Source organism: Asterias rubens, chromosome 6, assembly GCF_902459465.1.
Source record: "Asterias rubens chromosome 6, eAstRub1.3, whole genome shotgun sequence".
Classification (NCBI taxonomy): domain Eukaryota; kingdom Metazoa; phylum Echinodermata; class Asteroidea; order Forcipulatida; family Asteriidae; genus Asterias; species Asterias rubens.
The window spans coordinates 6,448,236-6,469,854 of record NC_047067.1 but is presented as its reverse complement, the minus strand read 5'-3'; the positions used below and the strand labels follow the sequence as shown (position 1 = coordinate 6,469,854).

General features: G+C 37.5%; 1 protein-coding gene across 1 annotated transcript in view; it reads left to right on the top strand.

Annotated features, from left to right (window-relative positions):
• LOC117291505 (exostosin-2-like) overlaps positions 1–19,981 on the top strand; it is a 35,026-nt gene extending 15,045 nt beyond the window's left edge. Inside the window, exons 3-10 of the mRNA XM_033773251.1 lie at positions 4,283–4,489; positions 7,311–7,494; positions 11,908–12,047; positions 12,605–12,830; positions 13,360–13,543; positions 13,934–14,100; positions 14,868–15,011; positions 16,557–19,981. Coding sequence (XP_033629142.1) covers positions 4,283–4,489; positions 7,311–7,494; positions 11,908–12,047; positions 12,605–12,830; positions 13,360–13,543; positions 13,934–14,100; positions 14,868–15,011; positions 16,557–16,901 — 1,597 coding nt within the window. The 3' untranslated portion in view covers positions 16,902–19,981. The remainder of the gene's footprint in view (positions 1–4,282; positions 4,490–7,310; positions 7,495–11,907; positions 12,048–12,604; positions 12,831–13,359; positions 13,544–13,933; positions 14,101–14,867; positions 15,012–16,556) is intronic.
• Positions 19,982–21,619: the final 1,638 nt, after the last annotated feature.

Genomic DNA, 21,619 nt, shown 5'->3' with positions numbered 1-21,619 from the left:
AAAATGCACTAGACTGTTTGTCTAGTGCAAAACGAGTATTTATTATGAAAGAAAACGAGTATTTATTATGAAAGAAAGAAACAAAGGTCCCTCTTCTACGCGCAACACAGAACTCACTCATAGCATTACATTTACATGTATGTCATCAGTCAGATTTAAACACTAAAAATAAAGTAACACAAAAATTCCTTCATACATAATAAAACAATCTCAGCTCCCAGAGGGGAGAACATCACATCTCGAGCGTCTTCGTGTTTGTCCGCTCCCCGAACTCGTCCCTGGATAAAAGTCAAAACCCAAGAACCGTAGCAATGCTGTTTCAGGCCCCATTTACCGTGGGTGTGGTAGTAGAAAAAGAAGAGCACAGGGAAGAAGAAAAAAAGCAATTAAGGGAAAGTGTCTCGCTCAGGGATAAAGAACCAGCGTCGCAATCATCTTGGCTGTGATGCAGACACGCTTCTCTGGGAAACTCTGTCACCATAACAGCCTCCCTACCTAACCATTTAAGCCGAGTTTTGCATTCGCAAGAAAAACAAGCAGACGTTTTGAATATTCTTAGTTGCTGAGGAGTCGTGTCTGATGCCGCTAGACTAGAAAAACATTCAATATGTGTTTGTACATTCCAACCTCTTAGAAAGGGCAGACAGTGTTTGTTTAACAAATTCATTGAGTAAAACTATAGATTTAATAAATTCAAAAATTGTTTCCATCAAAATCCTCTCACACAGGGCTTAACATAGTAAAGACTAAGTGAATAGTCCCTTGCATGACATCAGTGCTCCTTTTAACACATAGAATGTACTGTAGACATCGGACACTGTTTAATTGATTGTATTATGCTCAAGTACTTTCACAGTCTGGAATTGCATTCCTGTTGATGAAGAGGCACCATCAATCTATGATGTAGTTGAAGATCATTTTAAGGGGCACTAGGGATAGTGCGTAAATGTTTTTGACATTCATACGTACTATATTGGATTTAACCACCAATGTACATTGTACTCTACAGTTTGTACACATGCGTGGGGGCGAATGAGCATTGTGCTCCAAAAGTGACTGCATGCATCCTGTGCAGAAAAAAATCCAATGGCTTAGGCCTACTTGGGTAGATTTAGAACCCACAAGCTCGACACTTTAGAGCTGGGATTTAGCTTTGTGGTCAATGTTTATCTTGTGTATAGGATTCTTTGTACATGTAGGGTGCATAATACCCTATGGGTGATACATTGTAAGTGCAGAATTGGGGGGGTAAGAGGTGCCATGACAATTTGGGTTCAGATCCTACAGTGCGAAACCACACAGTGATGCACTGTAATAAGAGTCCAGTTTTTGAGTCTTGTACTTTGGTGTACTGCAAACAATTTGATAGCTGTAATTTGGTCATTTGCTGTTATATCTCCCTTTAAAGTGCCTTTAAAGAAACGGAAGATTTAACAAGTGCAGGCAATTTGTTCCATAGTCGTGGGGCAGCATGATGTACAGTATGTATTTCTAAGAGCTCCTGAATTGCCCTGAGTGGAAACTGCTCAGTGAGCAACACACTGTCTTTTTATAAGGTTCAGTTGAACGGATATCCTATAAAATTAAATTGTAATAGGATTAAATGTCCTTTTTAGAAGAATTGTCCACGATTTTAAATTAAATTTTCATGACTAAAAAGATTATTTTCTCTTGGACATGATAGCAGAACACGGTTGGAGGACACAAAACGTACAGTACTACCGTACGTGAAGCAATGGCAGAACTTAATCCATACACATGACAATGTTGCGTATTATACGTCAGGGCAATAACCTGTAATGTTATTGTACTCAAAGAAATCTATAGAACATAGGTAGGTAAGGTGTCTACATACTTGTGCACCATACAATAACAGTCTAATAATTTGACGGGGTTCATTGGGGTTACTGAGGCTATCGTCTCATGTTGGTGTCTGGTCTTTGTGCCCATTAAAGATGTTACCATTGACATTCGGAAGTCTGAAGAAAATAAGCTTTTTACTCGTGAAAAGTGGCGTTACACCAAATATTTCTGAGTAAGAATACCAAGTGGCTAACTTCAGTGAGAAGTCTTAAGCAGGTAGTTTCCTGACGATGACTAGAGCAAGTTAGTTGAAATAATGAGACCAATTCAAGAACTGACTCCGCGGTAGTGCAGTTTATTACGATCCTTTAAGCTAAAGTAGTAGTCCCAGCCAATTTCCTTCCACCAGGGTAGTAGTTAAAAAGCAGGACAGTTCTTTTCAGAACTGAGAAGTCTCCCAAATATCCGATAAATCTACTCTCCGGTAGTAGAATCTCTAAGAACAAACTCTACCTGGCAAGTAGATCCACACATGGTGTTGCCTCAAACCAAATATACAGAGTAGTTTTTGCTCATTAAATTTATAAAGAGGAGCAAGAAAGGAAACAAGTCACAAACAACTTGCATAGGATGTGTGGTGTTCTGGCTGGTAACTTTTTAAGTTTTAATTGTAAGGAAAATGTTTTTTCACTTTATTTGTGTGCGTTACTCATTGAAAATTGGGCCCTGGCCAAATGCACTATTCACGCCGATGTACAGAAATCTACAGACATGACAGAATACAGAACGCAGAATACAGAAAATGGATTTCAGAATACAGAATACAGAGAATACTTGATCCCAAGAGATCATAGCAGCTGCAAGCACTTAACCGAAATGCCCATAGTGAATAGCGGCGCGACAAAATGTGAAAGATTTGACCTACATAATTCCACTCGACTAATAAGATCGAAGCAAGGGTCTTGCCCTGATTGGACATTGTCCAATGTTTTCCATCTATAAAAGCTGCAGCATCGTAGAATGTATTTTTGTTATAGCTCAAAACCATGAAAATAAAATGAAATTCTCTTTTTAGTTTTTTTTCCCTCTCAGTTTTAGACAGTTTTACTAGGGGAAAAAACCCCAAACAGAAACATACAAGAATATTTGCCAATGGGTGGTACGGTGTAGGCCCTATAGTGATAATTGCACAAAAATAAATGGTTTAAACGAATGATAGTGTACCTCTTCCTTGCTCTATGGGGAATACATACATACAGAACCAGGTGTGCATTGAACATTTTGTGCGGGTACTTGTATAATTTTATACAATCCATTATGTCATGCCATATTATAGTAACAATAATACTACTGCTGCACGTAAAAATAAGCTTAAAGCGCATTTTACAATAATCAAGCCAATGTGCGTTCTAAGAAGTCTTTTATTATTTTAGTGAGAAATTAAGTCTTTCTCAAAAACTAAGTTACTTCAGAGGGAGTCATTTCCCGCAATGTTTTATACTATAAACAGCTCTCCAATGCTTGTTACCAAGTCAGTTTTTAAGTTTACGATTTGTTTTGAGTAACTACCAAACATGTACCTTCCCTTTAAAGGGTCTATGTACTTTTTGTAGGACAAAAAACACAATGTCCACAGATTTACACTAAACTTACACAGTTTGAAGATAGTGATACATGTAGTAGAAAGCTTCCCTTAAAATATTACGTGCTGAGTTGCTGTAGTTTTTGGGTAATGAGTAAAACAATATCATGAAAATAATTTTGGTCTCATGAGACCAAAATTATTTTAAGCATTTACAAACGAATTTTCATTACATTGTTTTACTCATTTCGCAAAAACTACAGCACCTCAGTAAGTAATATTTGAATGGAAGCTTTCCACTATCATTATCTTCAAACCCTGAAAGTTTAATGTAAATCTATGGACGTTTTGAAAAAGTACCCAAATCCTTTAACAGTCCCGGGTTGTGCTATGAAGGTTTTTTCATACACCATATCAACCTCTTCCCTTGCAGTACCCATTTATACCCCTGGGTGAAGAGAAGCAAAAATTCACATGTGAAAGCATTTTGCTCAAGGACGCAAGTGTCATGACCCGGATTTGAACCCCACACCCTGATGACTTAATCATCAGGGCCCAATTTCATAGAGCTGCTTTCAATTTCCTGCTTAGCAGAAATGAGCAGGAAACCAGTCACAAATTTTGCTGGCAACCTTAATCTGGTAAGCATTATGTTACTGTGCTTAGCTACTAGATTCTTCCTCTAATCTTTTCTTATTTTTTTGCCCTTGAAAAAATCAAGAAAGAATAAAAAGCCTGAAATTACCATCAGGTCAGTCCACTAACTCTACAAAATAATCTTACTTTGTTCCAAAGAACAGATAAATCATGCCTGATTGCCTGTTATTCTTGACATCAATGTACATTTTAAACAAAACTCTGACAGTTATTTTTTCTTTTAAATTTTTGAATCTTTAGATGGCACGGAGGAACCAATCACCTTTTATTCAACATGCTGCCGGGAACGCCGCCCGACTTCAATACTGCCCTCAGTGTCAAGCGGGGAAAATCCCTCCTAGCTGGGGGCGGGTTCTCCACATGGACCTTCCGCCCTAGTTTTGATGTCAGTATTCCAGTGTTTAACTCAGATGTAGCAAAAATTAGTTTACCAGCCAAACCTGATGGGTAAGTGTTAAGTTCCAATGCTGCAAGTGTTAAAGGCAGTGGGCACTATAATTACTCAAAATAATTATTAGCATAAAACCCTATTTGGTGACGAGTAATGGGGAGAGGTTGATAGTACAAAACATTGTGAGAAACGGCTCCCTCTGAAGTCAAGTAGTTTTCGTGAAAGAAGTAATTTTCCACGAATTTGATTTCGAGACCTCAGATTTAGAACTTGAGGTCTCGAAATCAACCATCTAAATGCACATAACTTTGTGTGACAACTGGGTGTTTTTTCTTTCATTATTATCACGCAACTTCGACGACCAATTGAGCTCAAATTTTCAAAGGTTTGTTATTTTATTCAGATGTTGAGAAACACCAAGTGAGAAGTCTGGTCCGTGACAATTACCAATAGTGTCTACTGCCTTTAAGCCTGGTTCATACTTCATGCGAATGCGACCCTCTGAATTTTGGCTTAAACATTTGCTGCAATAACAGCCATGCTTCGCATTCGCAGGAAGTATGAACCAGGCTTTAGGGTAAAATTTCACAACCATGCTAAAATTCAGCAAGGGACCTTTGTTAAATTGCTGTTGTGTGAAAAGGGTTTCACAGTGGAAGCACGCTATTCAAATACAGGCACAGGATTGTGCTTACTCATGATAAGCCTTCTTGTTTTTCTATTTATAAACAAGGTTTCATGTACATGTGGTTACAAAAGTCCCGAGAGTGGAAGTGAAACTTCAAAGAGTATGTGACCTGAAGGCTTTAGTGTTATAATAGCTTGATACAGAATTACCACAGTCTAGCCAATGTCTAGTACACCGACATCATGCTACCACCGTGTTGCGTTCCCTGTACTCAGTGACCCTATACAATTACATATATGACGTCACAATATAAAACAGCGCCCTCACGTGAAGTCAAAGGAAGACCTATCATGGGCTAAGAGTCATGTACATGTATAGTCCTTTTTCAAAACCAAGGCTCCGGCTCCAGATTCTGCTTAGGCTAGCCTGGCCCAGCGATTGTTTTGAAACTTGCGCGTTCTTTTTGTATTAACGTGCTCAGGGCTTCAGACGAGAGAACGGAGCGTGAAGCCGAATCCAAAGCCGAAGCCATGTTTTCGAAAAGGGCCATAGTTGGAACACACAAGCCTGTTTCCAATACTTGCATTCAATATTTGTACATTGGTTAGCATGTTAGCAGAGTGTATGTTTTTCCATGCACTTGTATCCTAGTACAGATTTTACACACATGTACATATATGTTTAAGAAGGAAACAAATTATTCAGCACTGTCCACAGCTGCCTTTGCAACATCAAAAAACAAAATATTTGTGTTTATTCCCATTCTACATTAGGCCAAATAAAACAAAATACCAGTTGATCGTCCGGATTTTAAAAAAAAAGAGGAGGATGAGGGCCTTATTATTTATTATTTACCAATTTTTTTCAAGATGGCCGCTTAGTATTTCAAATCAAACAGGCCACCAATTCTTCAGTTTGAACCCATAGCAAACTTATTTTATACCTATTATTAGTTGCATGAGGAGCTGTGTTAACACAAACACAGGGTCGGATAACACTAAAAAGATTTGCTGGTGGTAGGCATTCACCAATATTGTTTTATGAAACAGACGGTTACAAGTGTTTGAGAGCATCACCTTAGATTCGGGAAAAGCTCCTAGGCCAGTCCTTTTTTTTTTTTTTTTTTACAAAAATCGAAAAATTAACAAATAGTAAAAAAAAAAGGATGCGGCCCAAAAAAAGGATGCGGCCCAAAAAAAGGATGCAGGCGGGGACGATCAACTAGTTTTTATTTTTTATTTGGCCTTACAAATATTTTATGTTGTCCCAGTTCCAAGTTTCAAGGATGTACTTCTGTTATTTGAAGTAAAACCAACAAGGGGATTATGGCAATATTGATTTTGATGTATCGTGACATTTGAAGAAGTGCAGTACAAATGTTGACCTTTGACATGATGGATTTCAATCTCATCCTTGAACATGAACCGTGAAATGAAAACCATGCGGAGTTCTTTATTCTAATTGTTGACATTCATAAGGTATCCGGTTGGTGAGTGTGGCATATGTGTACTTGTAGTGTACATGATGTAACCATTACCAGATTACACAGGCTGCTACTACATGTTCAATGTACGTGCACCAGTACTTTAGAAGATTAAATTTTAGGTACCTGTACAAGTAAACTATGTAGTTATTTAACTTCAGTCAAGGAAGTTGTAAACTTTCATTAGAGTACAGACACTGAACAAAAAAACTACGTGTAAGAAGTCTGTTAAGTCATCAATGTACACAAGTTACTGCCGAGACTGACTTTACATTATATCACATTACCCAGGAGCCGTGTGCAGTGTACTGTGTAATGTCATTGCATAAAATGACAATCATGGGTTATGGAAGCTTTTTTCCTGTAAATATTGAATGTTTCAATGTTGCAAGATTGTATTGTAGATGCCACTAATGGCAGCTCTGGATTGATGGTGGAAGCATCCACTAATTGTCCATACAGGACTCCAATATGAAATCTTAGAGCTTCCAGCATTAAATACATGGCAAAATAACTGATGATACACGATGCTTGTTCCACCAATCCAAATAAAATGACTTTTGTGCGTATGGTTCATGTTTATAATACGGTGTTTTTCCTTCAACGTTTCCTCCTGGTTTTTTCCAGGACGAACGTTTGTCCTGGGAAAAAAACACGCCACACACCAGGGTCGACCCAGGGGAGCTAAACGAACGCACCCATAAAGTAACCCTACAGACAAAAAACCCCATAAAACTTACTATTTCTGTTCGTTTTTATTTTACAGTTACAAGAAACCATACTTGGCCATTTCAGCGCAAGCCGGCATTCACTTGGATTATAGGGATGAACTTAATTTGATAGCCGATAAACATAAAGACTTCTTAGTTTTGGATAAATGTCAAGACATACCTGCCACCTCCAAGATGTGTAGAGATGCAACGCAGTTTAGTTACCCTTATATTTTACAGGTAAGATGTGTTGAAACACTATTGTTATAAAGGAACACATTGCCTTGGATCGGTTGAGTTGGTCTTTGAAAAGCGTTTGAAACTGTTTGTTATAAAATGCAAATGGTTAGATAGATAACTTATATTAAGTAGAATATAATGATCCACACAAAACATGCCTCGAAATTGCATGGTTTTTCTTATGTCGCGAAGAAACACGGTCGGCCGTTTTGTGGAGTCAAAATTTTGACTCCATAAAATGACCGACCGCGTGATACTGGAGTGATACTTGAGTGGCTCATTATATTCTATTTTGAAAATGTCTTTCTAACCATATGTATTTCATAACAAACAGTTTCAAACACCTTTTAAAGACCAACTTTCAAAGACCAGACAACGTGTTCCTTTAAAATGCTGTTCTTTATGGTAGTGACATCTTTAAAGGTGGGGTCAAAGAGTTTTTATAAACTCCCAACAACTTGATGACCATCACAACTAACTTGATGAGAAGCACTGCAGCTGTTGATAGTGTAAACTGTTTTGAGAGAGGATTCCATTTGAAGTAATATGGTTTAGATAATCTAACCCAGAAACATTTGAACCTGGGAAAGGTTCATGCATGGTCTTGGATCTTTTCTCAGATTTCTGAGTGTTGGTGTCCTTTTGCAAATGCTGCGGCCAGAAACGCAGAACTTTGGTATCAATCATAATAATTTTCGTCTCACTGGGACAAAAATTATTTTTGTCAAATTTGTTTTACTCATTTCTCAAAAACTACAGCACCTCAGCAAGTAATATTTTAAGAGAAGCTTTCTACGATCATAATCTTTAAACCGTGTAAGTTTAGTATAAATCTATGGGTTTTTGTGTCTTACAAAAAAGTACCCAAACCTTTTAAAGGCAGTGGACACTATTGGTAATTGCTCAAAATAACTATCATCATAAAACCTTTTTTGATTACGAGTAATGGGGAGAGGTTGATAGTAGGCCTATAAAACATTGTGAGAAACAGCTCCCTCTGAAGTGAAGTAGTTTTCGAGAAAGAAGTAATTTTCCACGAATTTGATTTCGAGACCTCAAGTTTAGAATTTGAGGTCTCGAAATCAAGCATATGAAAGCACACAACTTCATGTGACAATGGTGTTTTTTCTTTCATTATTATCTCGCAACTTTGACGAATGATTGAGCTCAAATTTTCACAGGTTTGTTATTTTATGTACATGTTGATATATACAACAAGTAAGAAGACTGGTTTTTGACAATTACCAATAGTGTCCAGTGTCTTTAACCCTCTAGTCCCTGCACCGCCCGAGTTTCTGAAAACCAATTTTTCAAGATTCTTGCAGTAAACAACTGGAATCGTAGTTCAATTTTTAAAAGATAGCTTAATATTTATGCACAATTTTTTACCCTTTCGGTAATGTTTGTATAAAAGTACAAGCTCCCATTGGGAACAATAATCGGCTCTCGAATATTTTTTTGTAAGGATAAAATGGACACAATAGCTTTTCAAGGCTTTTATCTGACTCAATGCTCAAACTAATTAAATGCGAAGGCGTTAGTTTTCGACAATATCAATATTAATAATGAATACATACAGTTTCCTTTGTGTTTACTAAATTTGCTAAATTATTTCATCGATGTTGTCAAAAACTAACGCCTTCGCATTTAATTAGTTTGAGCATTGAGTCAGATAAAAGCCTTGAACTACGATTCCAATTGTTTACTGCAAGAATCTTTGGTTTTCAGAAAATTGGTTTTCAGAAACTCGGGCGGTGCAGGGACTAGAGGGTTAACCTGCATCGTACATTGAACTACACTGTGTACCTTCTGTGGTTTGGAGCAGCTGCCTATCCACTTGATGAATGATCTTACTCACACATGTAGACGAGGCCACATGGGCCAGTGAAGGTTCTGATAGAAAGTTTTCTCCCCTTGAAGTAGATGTTATAAAAACATCATGAATATAGATCTCCATACCGTGGTTCATGCATTCAGCACAGGTATATTTGTATTATACTTGGGTGGGACAGTCCACGGTGACTCACGTGTCGTTGTCCACCAGTTCAATCAGAAATGCTGGTTTTCTCGAATCTGGACAGATTTTTTGTTAAATGTAAATTATTCTGATTTTTTTTACTGTAAACTATTTGTGAATATTGACGGTCCTGGATTTCACAAAAAATGTTTAACTGCATGTAGTCCTTAAATTATCCACTCAGAAATTGTTGGCTAGACAAAATCAAAAAGAGTGCTGTTGGTTTTTTTGGAAGATATGAAGAAAAAAAAAAAAAGTATAGAAAATAATTGTTTGCATGAATGACTGAAAAGCATGTTGAGTAAAAAAGTACTTTTTGCAAAATTACAAGTCATGACCTGAGACCTGCAACTTACTAAGTTGCTGTTTTCATGTCATAAACCAAAACATGAAACACCAGCGTCGTCGGGTGAAACATGCCCATATATATTCATTTCCTGTTAAGCTTATTTCGACAACAAGGCTTAGGGCGTAATTCTGGGTTTGAATGGTTTCCTGTAATTAAACAAAGTGGCCTGGTTTGGTTGGAAATATCAATAATCTGAATTCATTTCCCCTCGCTGAGTTTTGAAGTAAAATTGCCCGAAGGGCCAGAATTATGAAAGCAAAACGCAGACAAATGCACAGTGACTCCATCTAAATGCAGATGTTCTATAATTCCATGGCGTCCTATCCATTCGTCTTTGGAATCACGCTTATAAGGCTAGGTAAAAAGAAATACCAGTTGATCGTCCAGGTTTTCCAAAAAAACGGAGGATGAGGGCCTTCATATTTTTTATTTTTTATTTCTTTTAAAGGGGGTCCCAAGGTGGTCTAAAGTCAACACTTACCTTATTTAGTTACAATTTTCTTTTAAGATTAGTAAATTTAACAAAAAATATGTCTTTTTGAGAAAAAAAATAGTAAAATAATAAATACGTAAACAAAAAAGGATGCGGCCTCAAAAAAGGGATGAGGGAGGGGTTGATCAACTGGTACTTTTTTTTATTTGGCCTAAAGAAGAAGTCCATCAAATCTGGATGCCCTTATGGTTAATCTTGAAACTGAAAAATTCTGTAGACTCTAGACTGGATAAAACCTTTATGCATTGAGAGCTGAGGATGTAGAATATCCCTTGAGGTTTTGGATTTGAAAAAAACATCGTCAGAACATGCATAATAGCTGTCATGACAGTCTGAAGTAAATGTCTGGCTATCAGGTTTCAACTCCTAAATAAATTACAGGAGTTGATGAATAGTTAGCGCAGTCAAATTTGCTTTCATCAAGTAATAAACCTCGAGGGCGAAACTGACCTGGCGTGGCGTGTTGTGATAAGAGCACCAGACTCAAGCTCTGGTGTTACTTATCAGCAGAGTGTGGGTTCGAGTCCTGGTCATATCACTTGTGTCCTTAAAGGATTTGGGTACTTTTTTTCAACACAAAACATTATGTCCACAGATTTACACTAAACTTACTCAGTTTGAAGATAATGTTAGAAAGCTTCTCATAAAATATTAGTTGCTGACATGCTGTAGTTTTTGAGAAATGAGTAAAACAATGCCACGAAAATGTCTTGCAGACTGTGAGTGAGACAAATTGTTTTTTTTCATGTATACGTTTTTACATGCTAAAACTGAGACTAAAATAATTTTTGTGACAATGTTTTACTCATTTCTCCAAAACTACAGAACGTCAGCACGTAATATTTCAAGGGAAGCTTTCTACTATCATTATCTTCAAACTGTTCAAGTTTTTAATGTAAATATGTGGACATTGTGTAAAAAGTACCCAGACCACCCAGACCATTTAAGCAAGATACTTGACCATTAATATCAGGCATGATATTTAATATCAGGCATGATATTCTTCCTACTTAAGTCTGATTTCCATAATTTGGGGGCCCTTGGATAAATCAGAAAAATTGCCACTAAAGCCATTGGACACTTTCGGTAAACAGTAATGTCCAAGGCCCACACTTTGTGTATCACAACTTCTATATAAAATAACAAACCTGTGAAAATTTAGGCTCAATCGGTCATCGGAGTCGGGAAAATAACGGGAAAACCCACCCTTGTTTCCGCACGTTTCGCTGTGTCATGTCATGTGCTTAAAATAAATCTGTAATTCTCAATATCGAGAATTGATATTGTTTTAATGTTTTCTCAAAAAGTAAAGCATTTCATGGAATAATATTTCAAGAGAAGTTTTTCACCATTACCTTCTGTAAACCCTGTAAGTTATTTGTAAATCTGTGAACTTTAATTTTTGTTCTGTACCAAAAGTGTCCAGCGGCTTTAAATAGCCAAAAAAATATATTAAACCATACACCATTTCTATTACACGTATTTCCAGGTTGAAATCAATCTGCTCATTGTTGATTCTAAATGTTGTTTTCTTGTATTTTCTGTTCTTTACAGGAAGCCACATTTTGCGTGGTTCTACGTCGAGCTCGTCTAGGTCAGGCTGCCCTCAGTGATGCCCTGCAGGCAGGCTGTATCCCAGTCGTTATGATCGATACTTATGTTATGCCCTTCTCTGAGGTTCTCGATTGGCAGAGGTATTTATATATTTTCATCACCAAAAGATGTTATTTTTTGCACCGATGCAAAAAATTTACATCGATTAAATCATATAGCGCAGTTCCAAAGAATCATCATTTGCTTCAAACATTATTACCCCACTTTGGTTACTGGGCCATACATTTCATACCTTAAACCATCTCAGCTCCCTGGGGAGTATATAGCGCACTAAGCCAAATCAATCACAATAACCATCTCTGCCCTCACAGGTACCCATTTACCCCTGGGTAATGAGAAGCGTGTAGTTAAGTGTAACTCAAGGACACAATTTCAATGTTGGCCAATAAGTTTTGTGTTTTAAATTTTTATTTTCTTGGGCTTAAAAATTAAACAACTGTTGTCTCTGTCTTTCATAATGGATATAAATTCCAATTCCAGAATGAATGTTTTTTTTCTTTCTAGCAGAGATTAATCCATTTTGTTACAAATTTTTTAAAAATATTCCCTCCCACACCACGCTAAGCTCTGCTCACTTAGAAAGAAAAGAAAGAAAAAATTCTTTGAGAAAAACTTTCATGATATTTTCATCCTCCAGGGCCGCAGTAATAGTCCGAGAGGAGCAGCTTTCTGAGCTACCAGAGATTCTAAGCGCCATCTCTCCGTCCCACATCAAAGATCTGCAAAGGCAGGGCCGTTTCTATTGGCAACAGTACTTCAAATCAATTAAAGATATCACCTTGACGACGCTACAGATTATAAACGATAGGATGTACCCTTATACGGCAAAAGATTACACTGACTGGAACGAGCCGAGGCCACGGGTAAGTGAGAAGTTGTAAATTGACTTATAGGGTGAAGAAATTGACAGAAGTTTTTGAGTGCTTGAATTACATTTACCAAGACGTATGCCAAGTGTAAGGGGCTTGTAGCTCATTGTGGGTTGGAACTAGTATATGGTCATTAGTGCAATTTTTTTACGGGTTTAAACAAATTGCTTTTGCATATTTGGGAGCTCATGGTGAATTGGGTGTATTGATCAAGAGTAGTCTTCAAAATATTTGTTTTGGCAAAAAGATTTTTTGTTTTCCTTTTCTAAAAACATTTTTTTTCCCATGTTGATTATCTTTGTCAAATTAGTTCCAATTTATCATGTAATGGCGTTTTGATCATTACTTGTTTGAAATTGCAGTTAATGAGCTAATAGCATTGAGTCGACATCCTGCCAATTGACTATACCATGGCCGATATGCCACAGAGGATCCCCCCAATGTTCCCATACCAGATACCAGACCTTATGAATCGTCGCTGATTAATATTTGTTTTTGTAATTTCATTTCTTTTTGTGTCCAGGTCGGAGCAATCAGTCCACTTTACCTTCCCCTAATCCCACCCAAATCACAAGGCTTCACAGCCGTGGTCCTGACCTACGACCGAGAGGAAAGCTTGTTTGAGGTCATTCGTCGGATCTCGCTGACCCCCAGTCTCAACAAGGTGCTAGTAGTCTGGAACAATCAGGAGAAAGCCCCACCAGAAGGTAGGCTGGTATCCAGTCTATCTGGTACCTTGTCTCTTTGATAAGAGTATTACTGGTACTCAGTTAACCTGGTACCCTGTCTCTTCGATAGGATTTTACTGATCAATCGCAAAGATCAGGGGTTCGAATCCCACCTAATTGATTTGCCATAGCTTTTTTGCCCACAGAACTCAGGAAAAGTACTGAGTAATCAGTGTAACTGTAAGGGTAAAAACAAATTGAATTAGTAACTATGTGTAATTTGATTACTTTATTTTGCCATACTTGGTAGGAAAATTACCTAAACCACATTTGTAAAAATCACAAAATACTGCATGACACTTGTCAAAAGTTGCCTCTGTGTGATAGTAGACAATTTAAGAAACTTTATTTGTGTGATTCTTGTTTCAGTCGAGAAGTGGCCCAAGATTAACAAGCCTCTGAAGGTCGTCCAGACCAAGGAGAACAAGTTGAGTAATCGTTTCTATCCCTACGATGAGATTGAGACAGAGTGTGTGCTGGCCATCGATGATGACATTCTCATGTTGACGCCTGATGAGTTGGAGTTCGGTTACGAGGTACAGTTGAGCATACCTTAAGATGGTTTACCAAATGATTTGAGATAACCTATATTCTCTTGACGTCTTTTAAGTCTGGAAACACCCAAAGAGATTTGAACCAGAGCACTTAAGAGGTGGAAGGCAAAGAAGTATATGTATACCACTTTGTATAGTGAAGTTATGCACTAGAACAAAATGCTATGACCAGTGCCCAATTTCATAGAGTTGCTTAAGCACACAAAGTAGATAAGCACAATAAAAATATGCTTACTAGAATAAGGTTACCAGCCAAAATAGCATTCTATATAGTGACTGGTGTCCTGATAATGCTTTGCAGAAAATAATTAAGCAATATTTGCCACTTAAGAAGCTTTATGAAGTTTAGACTGGGCTCCTGTCTTTATCCGCAAAGACAGGTCCCCGCCGCTAGATCCAGTGGTTCCATTGGATACAATGATATTATTGGATATGCGCAGTGACATGAGGTTTCCATGCCCAAACAGTACACTGCTGTCAGGTCCGCAATAGAACTTGACTGCCAATCTCTATGTGAATTGACCGAGGTCAAAGGTGAATCTACACGACGGTTTTGGAGGCAGGTCTCTGGCGTTATTTCAGGCCTTGAAGTGTGACGTCGGATGTTCAGGCTATATGAAGTTGGGCCAAGGATTCCAAACCATCCTGATGAGTCAGCCACAGCATCCCTAGTCTGGATTTCTTTTTATATCCCAGTATTTGTCGCTCTTATTTTCAATCCATTTCTTTTTTTCTTTTTTTTGTGAAAGGTCTGGAGGGAGTTCCCAGATCGTCTAGTTGGATATCCTGCCAGGTTACATCTATGGGACGAGAAGCTGAACAAATGGAAGTATGAATCAGAGTGGACTAATGACCTTTCTATGGTACTCACTGGAGCTGCGTTCTACCACAAGGTATTGTTGACAAAAGATCAATTCCTGAAACCTGTTTAGAAATCCATCTTAGCGGCACTGGACCTGTTTGCCAATTGTCAAAGGCCAGTATTTGCGCTGGTGTAACCCAAAATATGCGTAAAATGAATAATAAACCTTTGAAAATTTGGGCTTATTTGGTCACCGAAGTTGCAAGAGATTAATGAAAGAAAAAACATCCTTTTTGCACAAATTTGGGTGCTTTTAGATGCCTAATAAAAGGCTTCAAGCCTGAAGTCTTTTAATATTTGAGTGAGAAATTACCCTTTTCTCAAAAATGATGTTACTTCAGAAGGAGCCTTTTCTCACAGTGTTTTATACTATCCACAGCTCTCCATTGCTCATTACCGAGTAATTCTTTATGCTAACAATTAGTTTGAGTAACTACCAACAGTGTCCACCCAGTGCCTTTAAAACTACAACTCCAAAATGTTTATCATGCTCTGATCAATATATTTGCATTCAACATGAGGACAATTCAATCTGTAGTGCAGAATAATAATAATTAACCATTCTTATATAGCGCATAACACATAGAAATCAAACATGTCCCTAAGCGCTCTTGACAAAAACACAACAGAATACAAAGACAGGATGTACTGGGTAACAAACAAAGTGGAATAATTAAATGTTATAAAAGTTCATCTTTAAAGCAATCTTAAACTTAATAATGGAGTCAATGTTTTTTATAATGAAAGTAGCTGGTGAAGTTCTTGTTCATATACAAACAAAATAACCATTCAATAGATGTAATTAATTGCTTGGGGACTAAAGGTTTGGTTTTGTTTTTCCACTACACCGATGTGTATTGAGAACTATACTTTCCAAGTCCCGCAGGAAAACAAAATCTACAGGCATATTACTTGCAGGCGTGATAGTCTTCCTACTTTAAGACTCTGGACACTATTGGTAATTGTCAAAGACTAGACTGCACAGTTGGTGTATCTCAACATATACATCAAATAACAAATCTGTGAAAATTTGAGCTCAATCGCTCATCGAAGTTGTGAGATAATAATGAAAGAAAAAAAACACCCTTGTCACACGAAGTTGTGTGCGTTAAGATGCTTGATTTCGAGACCTCGAGTTCTAAATATGAGGTCTCGAAATCACATTCGTGGAAAATTACTTCTTTCTCAAAAACTATGGCACTTCAGAGGGAGCCGTTTCTCACAATGTTTTATACCATCAACCTCTCCCCATTACTCATCACCGAGAAAGGTTTTATGCTAATAATTATTTTGAGTAATTACCAATGGTGTCCACTGCCTTTAAGTCTGTTTTCCGATTTTTGTTTGCCCTTAGAAAAATCAGGAGAAATGATAAATATAAGCCTGTAATGTTTAATACAGCTAACACCATGTGTACTCGTGTACTCATTAATGTATATATTTTTTTTCCAAGGATAAAATATCATGCATGTACTTGGGATGCGATCCCTTGACCACCGCTCTGATGCATTGAAAAAAAAAATCAAAAAAATCATACACCCTTAGATAAATATTGTGTCTCAATTTTCTCCAATAGTATTTCAGCTTCTTGTACACCCACAAGATGTCCAACCACATCAAGACGTGGGTGGACGACCACATGAACTGCGAGGATCTGGCCATGAACTTCCTCATCTCCAACGTCACAGGGAAACCGCCGCTCAAAGTCACCCCGCGCAAGAAGTTCAAGTGCCCCGAGTGCTCCAACATCATCTCCGCCGACCTCACCCACATGGTGGAACGCTCGGAGTGTGTCACCGTCTTCGCGGAGGAGTACGGGATGATGCCGCTGAAGACAGTCCAATTCCGTGCCGACCCTGTACTCTTCAAAGATGACATCCCAAAGAAGTTGAAACGATTTCCCGACATGGGCAGTTTATAGTACTTACTGAATCAAAGAAGAAAAAAACTAAGAAAAAAAAGCTGTAAGAGTTACCCATATATATTTTTTAATAATGTTTTAATTATATGTGATTCTAATTTTTAATATTAACAAGATTAATGTTTCAGTTTTTATAAGTCTGAATGCACTGGCCGATATTCATCTTTGAGGTGGACATGACATTATCCTCGCAATACAGATGGTCTATTTGTACATGCCCCAATTTCATAAAAAAAATTATTAGCAGAAGATACTGCTTAAAAATTTTGTTTGCTAAACAAAACATGAGTGGGGCAACAGTACTGACAATGTAAACTGATTGGAATGTTGGCTGGTAGCCTGTTTTTGCTAAGCAATATTTTCCTGTGCTTAGCAGGTTAATGTGCGTACACTCTTTATGAAATTGGGCCCATGTTGAGACCATTCTATCAAAGCTAATCATGCGGATCCGAGTTGATACCCTTAGATTTTCTCGAGGAGAACTACTCTGACATGCCCTAAGAAAACTCCCTTGGCATTAATTATGTGCTAGCACACTGCATATATATCATGTGTGATTGTGCATTCATCAAAAACCAATCCACTATGCAATTGCAAAGTACAATGTGCTAAAGCAAAGCTTGAGCACAAAGTGAAAGTCTCGTCTTAGTTTTGGAGTTAAAACTTCATAGAAATATTTTGTGTTTTTATTCGACTTTTTGTTTAGGATAAACGGTTTAAAAACCATTTTGTCTGGTCTTTTCCATTTACACATAGTGTGACAAAAGGGTTTCCCTAAACAATGAATGTCATAGAAACCCTTACTTAAGTGTGGGTGAAGAATATTTTCAATCGCTTTTGAGTGGAATTATTGGGGAAAAGGAAATACAAATTAATGGTGACATCTGTTTTTATACTTTTTAGTGCATTGGCCTTACACACTTCCTTCAAGCTCTCCCTACCAACAAAGCTACAGACATGCCCCTTGTAAAGTTAAGGCTTCCAAACAATGGCAGGATTGGCAGACAAACGTGGGATCCTTGAGTAGTCACACATATTAATATTAATGAGGCTTTTATCATTCACAAAATATGAATATTCATATCAGATTTGCATATATTTGCATACATGCATGCACTGATTACCCCTAACATAGGATTTTAAAAAGACAAAAATCAAGTTCGTTAAAAATTCTGTGGGGACACCATAAACATCATGCCCTACTTAAACTAATCTCTGTACAAACCAGTATTCTTCTAAAACTCCCTTTTTTTACACAACGTAACTTATTCTGTAGGTATATGTAAATAATATAGTATTTTTTGGACTGACAACTACTTAATTTAGACAACTACTTAATTTAGATGACTTTCAGAAGTGTTTTTTTTTATACCAAGGTACATGTAACTAATGTTAATAGAGCGATTGGAAGTTCTTAAAGGTCAGTTCACTGACTTAATGTAGACGGTGCATCATTAGGTGTAACACGTAGCTCCTATTTTTTTTTTTCTACTTTCAGAAATCTTCTAAATTTTCTTTTCTTCATCTGCCGAAATCATTCTAGATTTTAGTCTCTTATCAAATGGATTGATTCATGAAAAGTGTGTGTTTGTATTTAAAAAGAATTACTAATAATTTTGTAGAAAAAAATCCAGTTTTTTTTTTTTTTTTAAATTAAAAAGTTGTACATAAAAAGTTATTACCAACCCTCGTTTTACAGTACCTCGATTGTTTAAATTGAAAGATCATTTCTGTCCTGGTCTTTTCGAGATTTTTGCTCAGAATAAATTAGAAAATATTGTGCAACATCCAGACAATAGTTAAGTGCTACATTATGCATTTAACTTTGTTTGGTTTATAAATGTACAGTGAAAACAAAACCACCACACACACTAACTTGTGAAACACTTATCGTAAATGAGGATGTCTTTTCAACAATTATAAACCCATCTACTCTTGGTAACGTTTTGACCAACCCTTCAAAACCACTCAACTGAAAGGGGTGTGTAGGGTGGCACAACTGTGCACAGAACTTTGTGAAGGGTGTAGTTGAATTCTCCTTGTGATATCATATTGCAGGATTGTATAGTTACCCTATCATTCAAAACCGAATGTAAATTTAGTTATAAAGGTGCCCTGCTTTCTAGAAATAAAATAATAATAAAGACTTTCCATTTAAATTAGGTAAAGTAATCTGAAATGTTAAAAGTGTGTCCCTTTTGGCTAAAGATGAAGAAAATGGTGCTATGTAATGTTTTGATTGCGACAAACACAGTAGCTGAGGTTAATGAGTTAATTTTGGCCCTGCCCTGTTGACCTATATAATGTATGTATATTTTGTTTCCCTGTTTACACAAATCACTTCACTTCATCTTGTGATGGGTGTGTTCGTCGTTGGGGTAACCATGAGGGATACATGTACATCTGTTGTCACGGACCCCCACAGGTCTCTGTTCTCCGTCAGGTGTATGAGGGCGGCAGTGTTTCTGCCTGCCCAGTCCCGGATGTTGTCAGACCAGGGGTGGATTTCACAAAGAGTTAAGACTAGTCTTATCTCGATTTACACTGAGTTACTTGTCCTAACTTAGGACTAGCCATACGTTTTTTATATCTCCTAGGACTAGTCCCAAGTGAGGACTAGTTCTAACTTTTAGTGAAATCGATTGCAGGACTAAATTGAGGCTTGAAGTGAAACAAGTCTGGAGCTATTTTGTTGATTCTCATTGGTGGCTGCGGCTGCAGCTGTTGCTAAGGGCAGTCTACACTCAAGTGCATGTTGATTTGGTGATCCAGCCATAGCCTTAGCCATAAGCGTTTTGGTTGCTTGGAAAAACTGGCTTCCCTTAGCAACAGCTGCAGCCACAAATTTGGACACTGCCTTATGCCGTGTCCAAAATGGTGGCTACAGCTCAGCTACGGCTAGACTTCCATCTCATCATGCATTGAAGTATAGGACGTCCTAGGCAACATTCATAGCCATGGCTGTAGCCGCAATTCAGATACAGCCTTATACTCCTTTTCTCTCTGCTGGTAACCTTATTCTGGTAAGCATATTTTTGTTGTGCTCAGCTGCCTTTTTGTGCTTTGGCAGCTCTAAGAAATTGGGCCCAGGACTCGATTTCATAAAGTGCTAAGATTCATCTTGAAGATTAATTGTTTTTATTGTCACAGTGATTTGGATTATGACATCACACTTTGATTATAAGAATTGATTTGCAGTTAAGATCAATCTTTTCCTCTTTGTGAAATTGGCCCCGGATTATATATATTTCAGACTGGCATAGTATTAATATCACTACTTAAAACCACAGTGGATGATATTTCAATAGTCGAGAACTGTATGACTGGGGCGATTGGACTTAAAAAGCGAGTTTGCAGCTGTACTGTCTTGTGTCATTTAGACAAATCTTAATTAAGGGACAAATTTGAGACAATTTTTACTATCACTGCCAATTATGATATATTATAACCATGATAATCATTTTAAATTGTTATAATAGGCTGCCTATATATAGATCTGACGTCATGATAGCGTGATTTATAAATTCAAGTTGTTATTTTTACCTGGCAAGGACTGTACTAATTATTTTATGTACTTATTATTTCTTTGTATCTTTCATATAAACCTACCCCAAATTGGAATACAATTACCTATAGATTGGACTACACATACTGAATTGGGGACCCTTTGTAATATCCCAATCAAAAGCAGGTTGAAGCCTGGTTCATACTTCCTGCAAATGCGATGCAAATTTTGATGTCGCAGGGCTGTTTTTACATAGAATGTTTCGCAGGAGTCCAGCACAAGTCAACTGGTGCAAATTATTCATTGCGATTTGTGTGTATCGCATTCGGTGGAAGTATGAACTGGGCTTCAGGCGCTCTTTGAGCTTTGTTGGTGCTATTACCACCACAGCTATCTCAATGGAAGTTTATATTATTCCAGTCAAGACACAACATTGGACTCTCTCCAAACCTTGGCTAAGGCCCGTTTCATACTTTCTGCGAATGCGATAAGAATTTTGCCAAATTTTTCAAAACAGTTGAACTGTGTTCAACTCTTGTGAAACTTTTGCTGCAAAAACAGCCATGTGACATCAAAATTTGTATCGCATTTTAGCAGGATGTATGAACCAGGCTTTAGGCCGCCGCTAAGGCTCTGGGATTCTTTGGATGTTAAAGCATCAATGTACTGTACACTGCTCTAGAACCTCGACATGTACCCAGGCCTTGAACTTTGAACTTTGTCAATTTTCCCCGGTTAAGGGGCACTTCTATGAAGAACAAATAAATAAATTTGTATTGGAAATGACTATTCAAGAATCCCTGTTTTGTCAGCAAAAGCACAGGTCACCACAGCAATTGGACTATTTCAAGGCCTGTGTATCGCACTTGCACACACCTATCCCGACCCCCATTGCGGAAGTCAAAATGTAGACAAATGCATTTACCTACAAATGGTAGACGCGCATTTTCCAGCTGTGTGTTTGCAGGGCTTCAATAAATCCCAACACTGGGGTAGTAAGGTCGTTGCCCCCCACCCCCACAGAAATACCTTATATAGTAACTTCATTTTGTATAAGTAGCTTTACTATTAAATTAAGCTGCATTGTCTCCTGCACTGGCTGTCTTAAACAGATGTGTACGTTTACAGTTTCTCATTTGATGGGATTCGAGACAGTTTTGCTTAAAATACTTTGCTCAGGGTTATGCATTTTACAATAAAATAATGTTTTGTA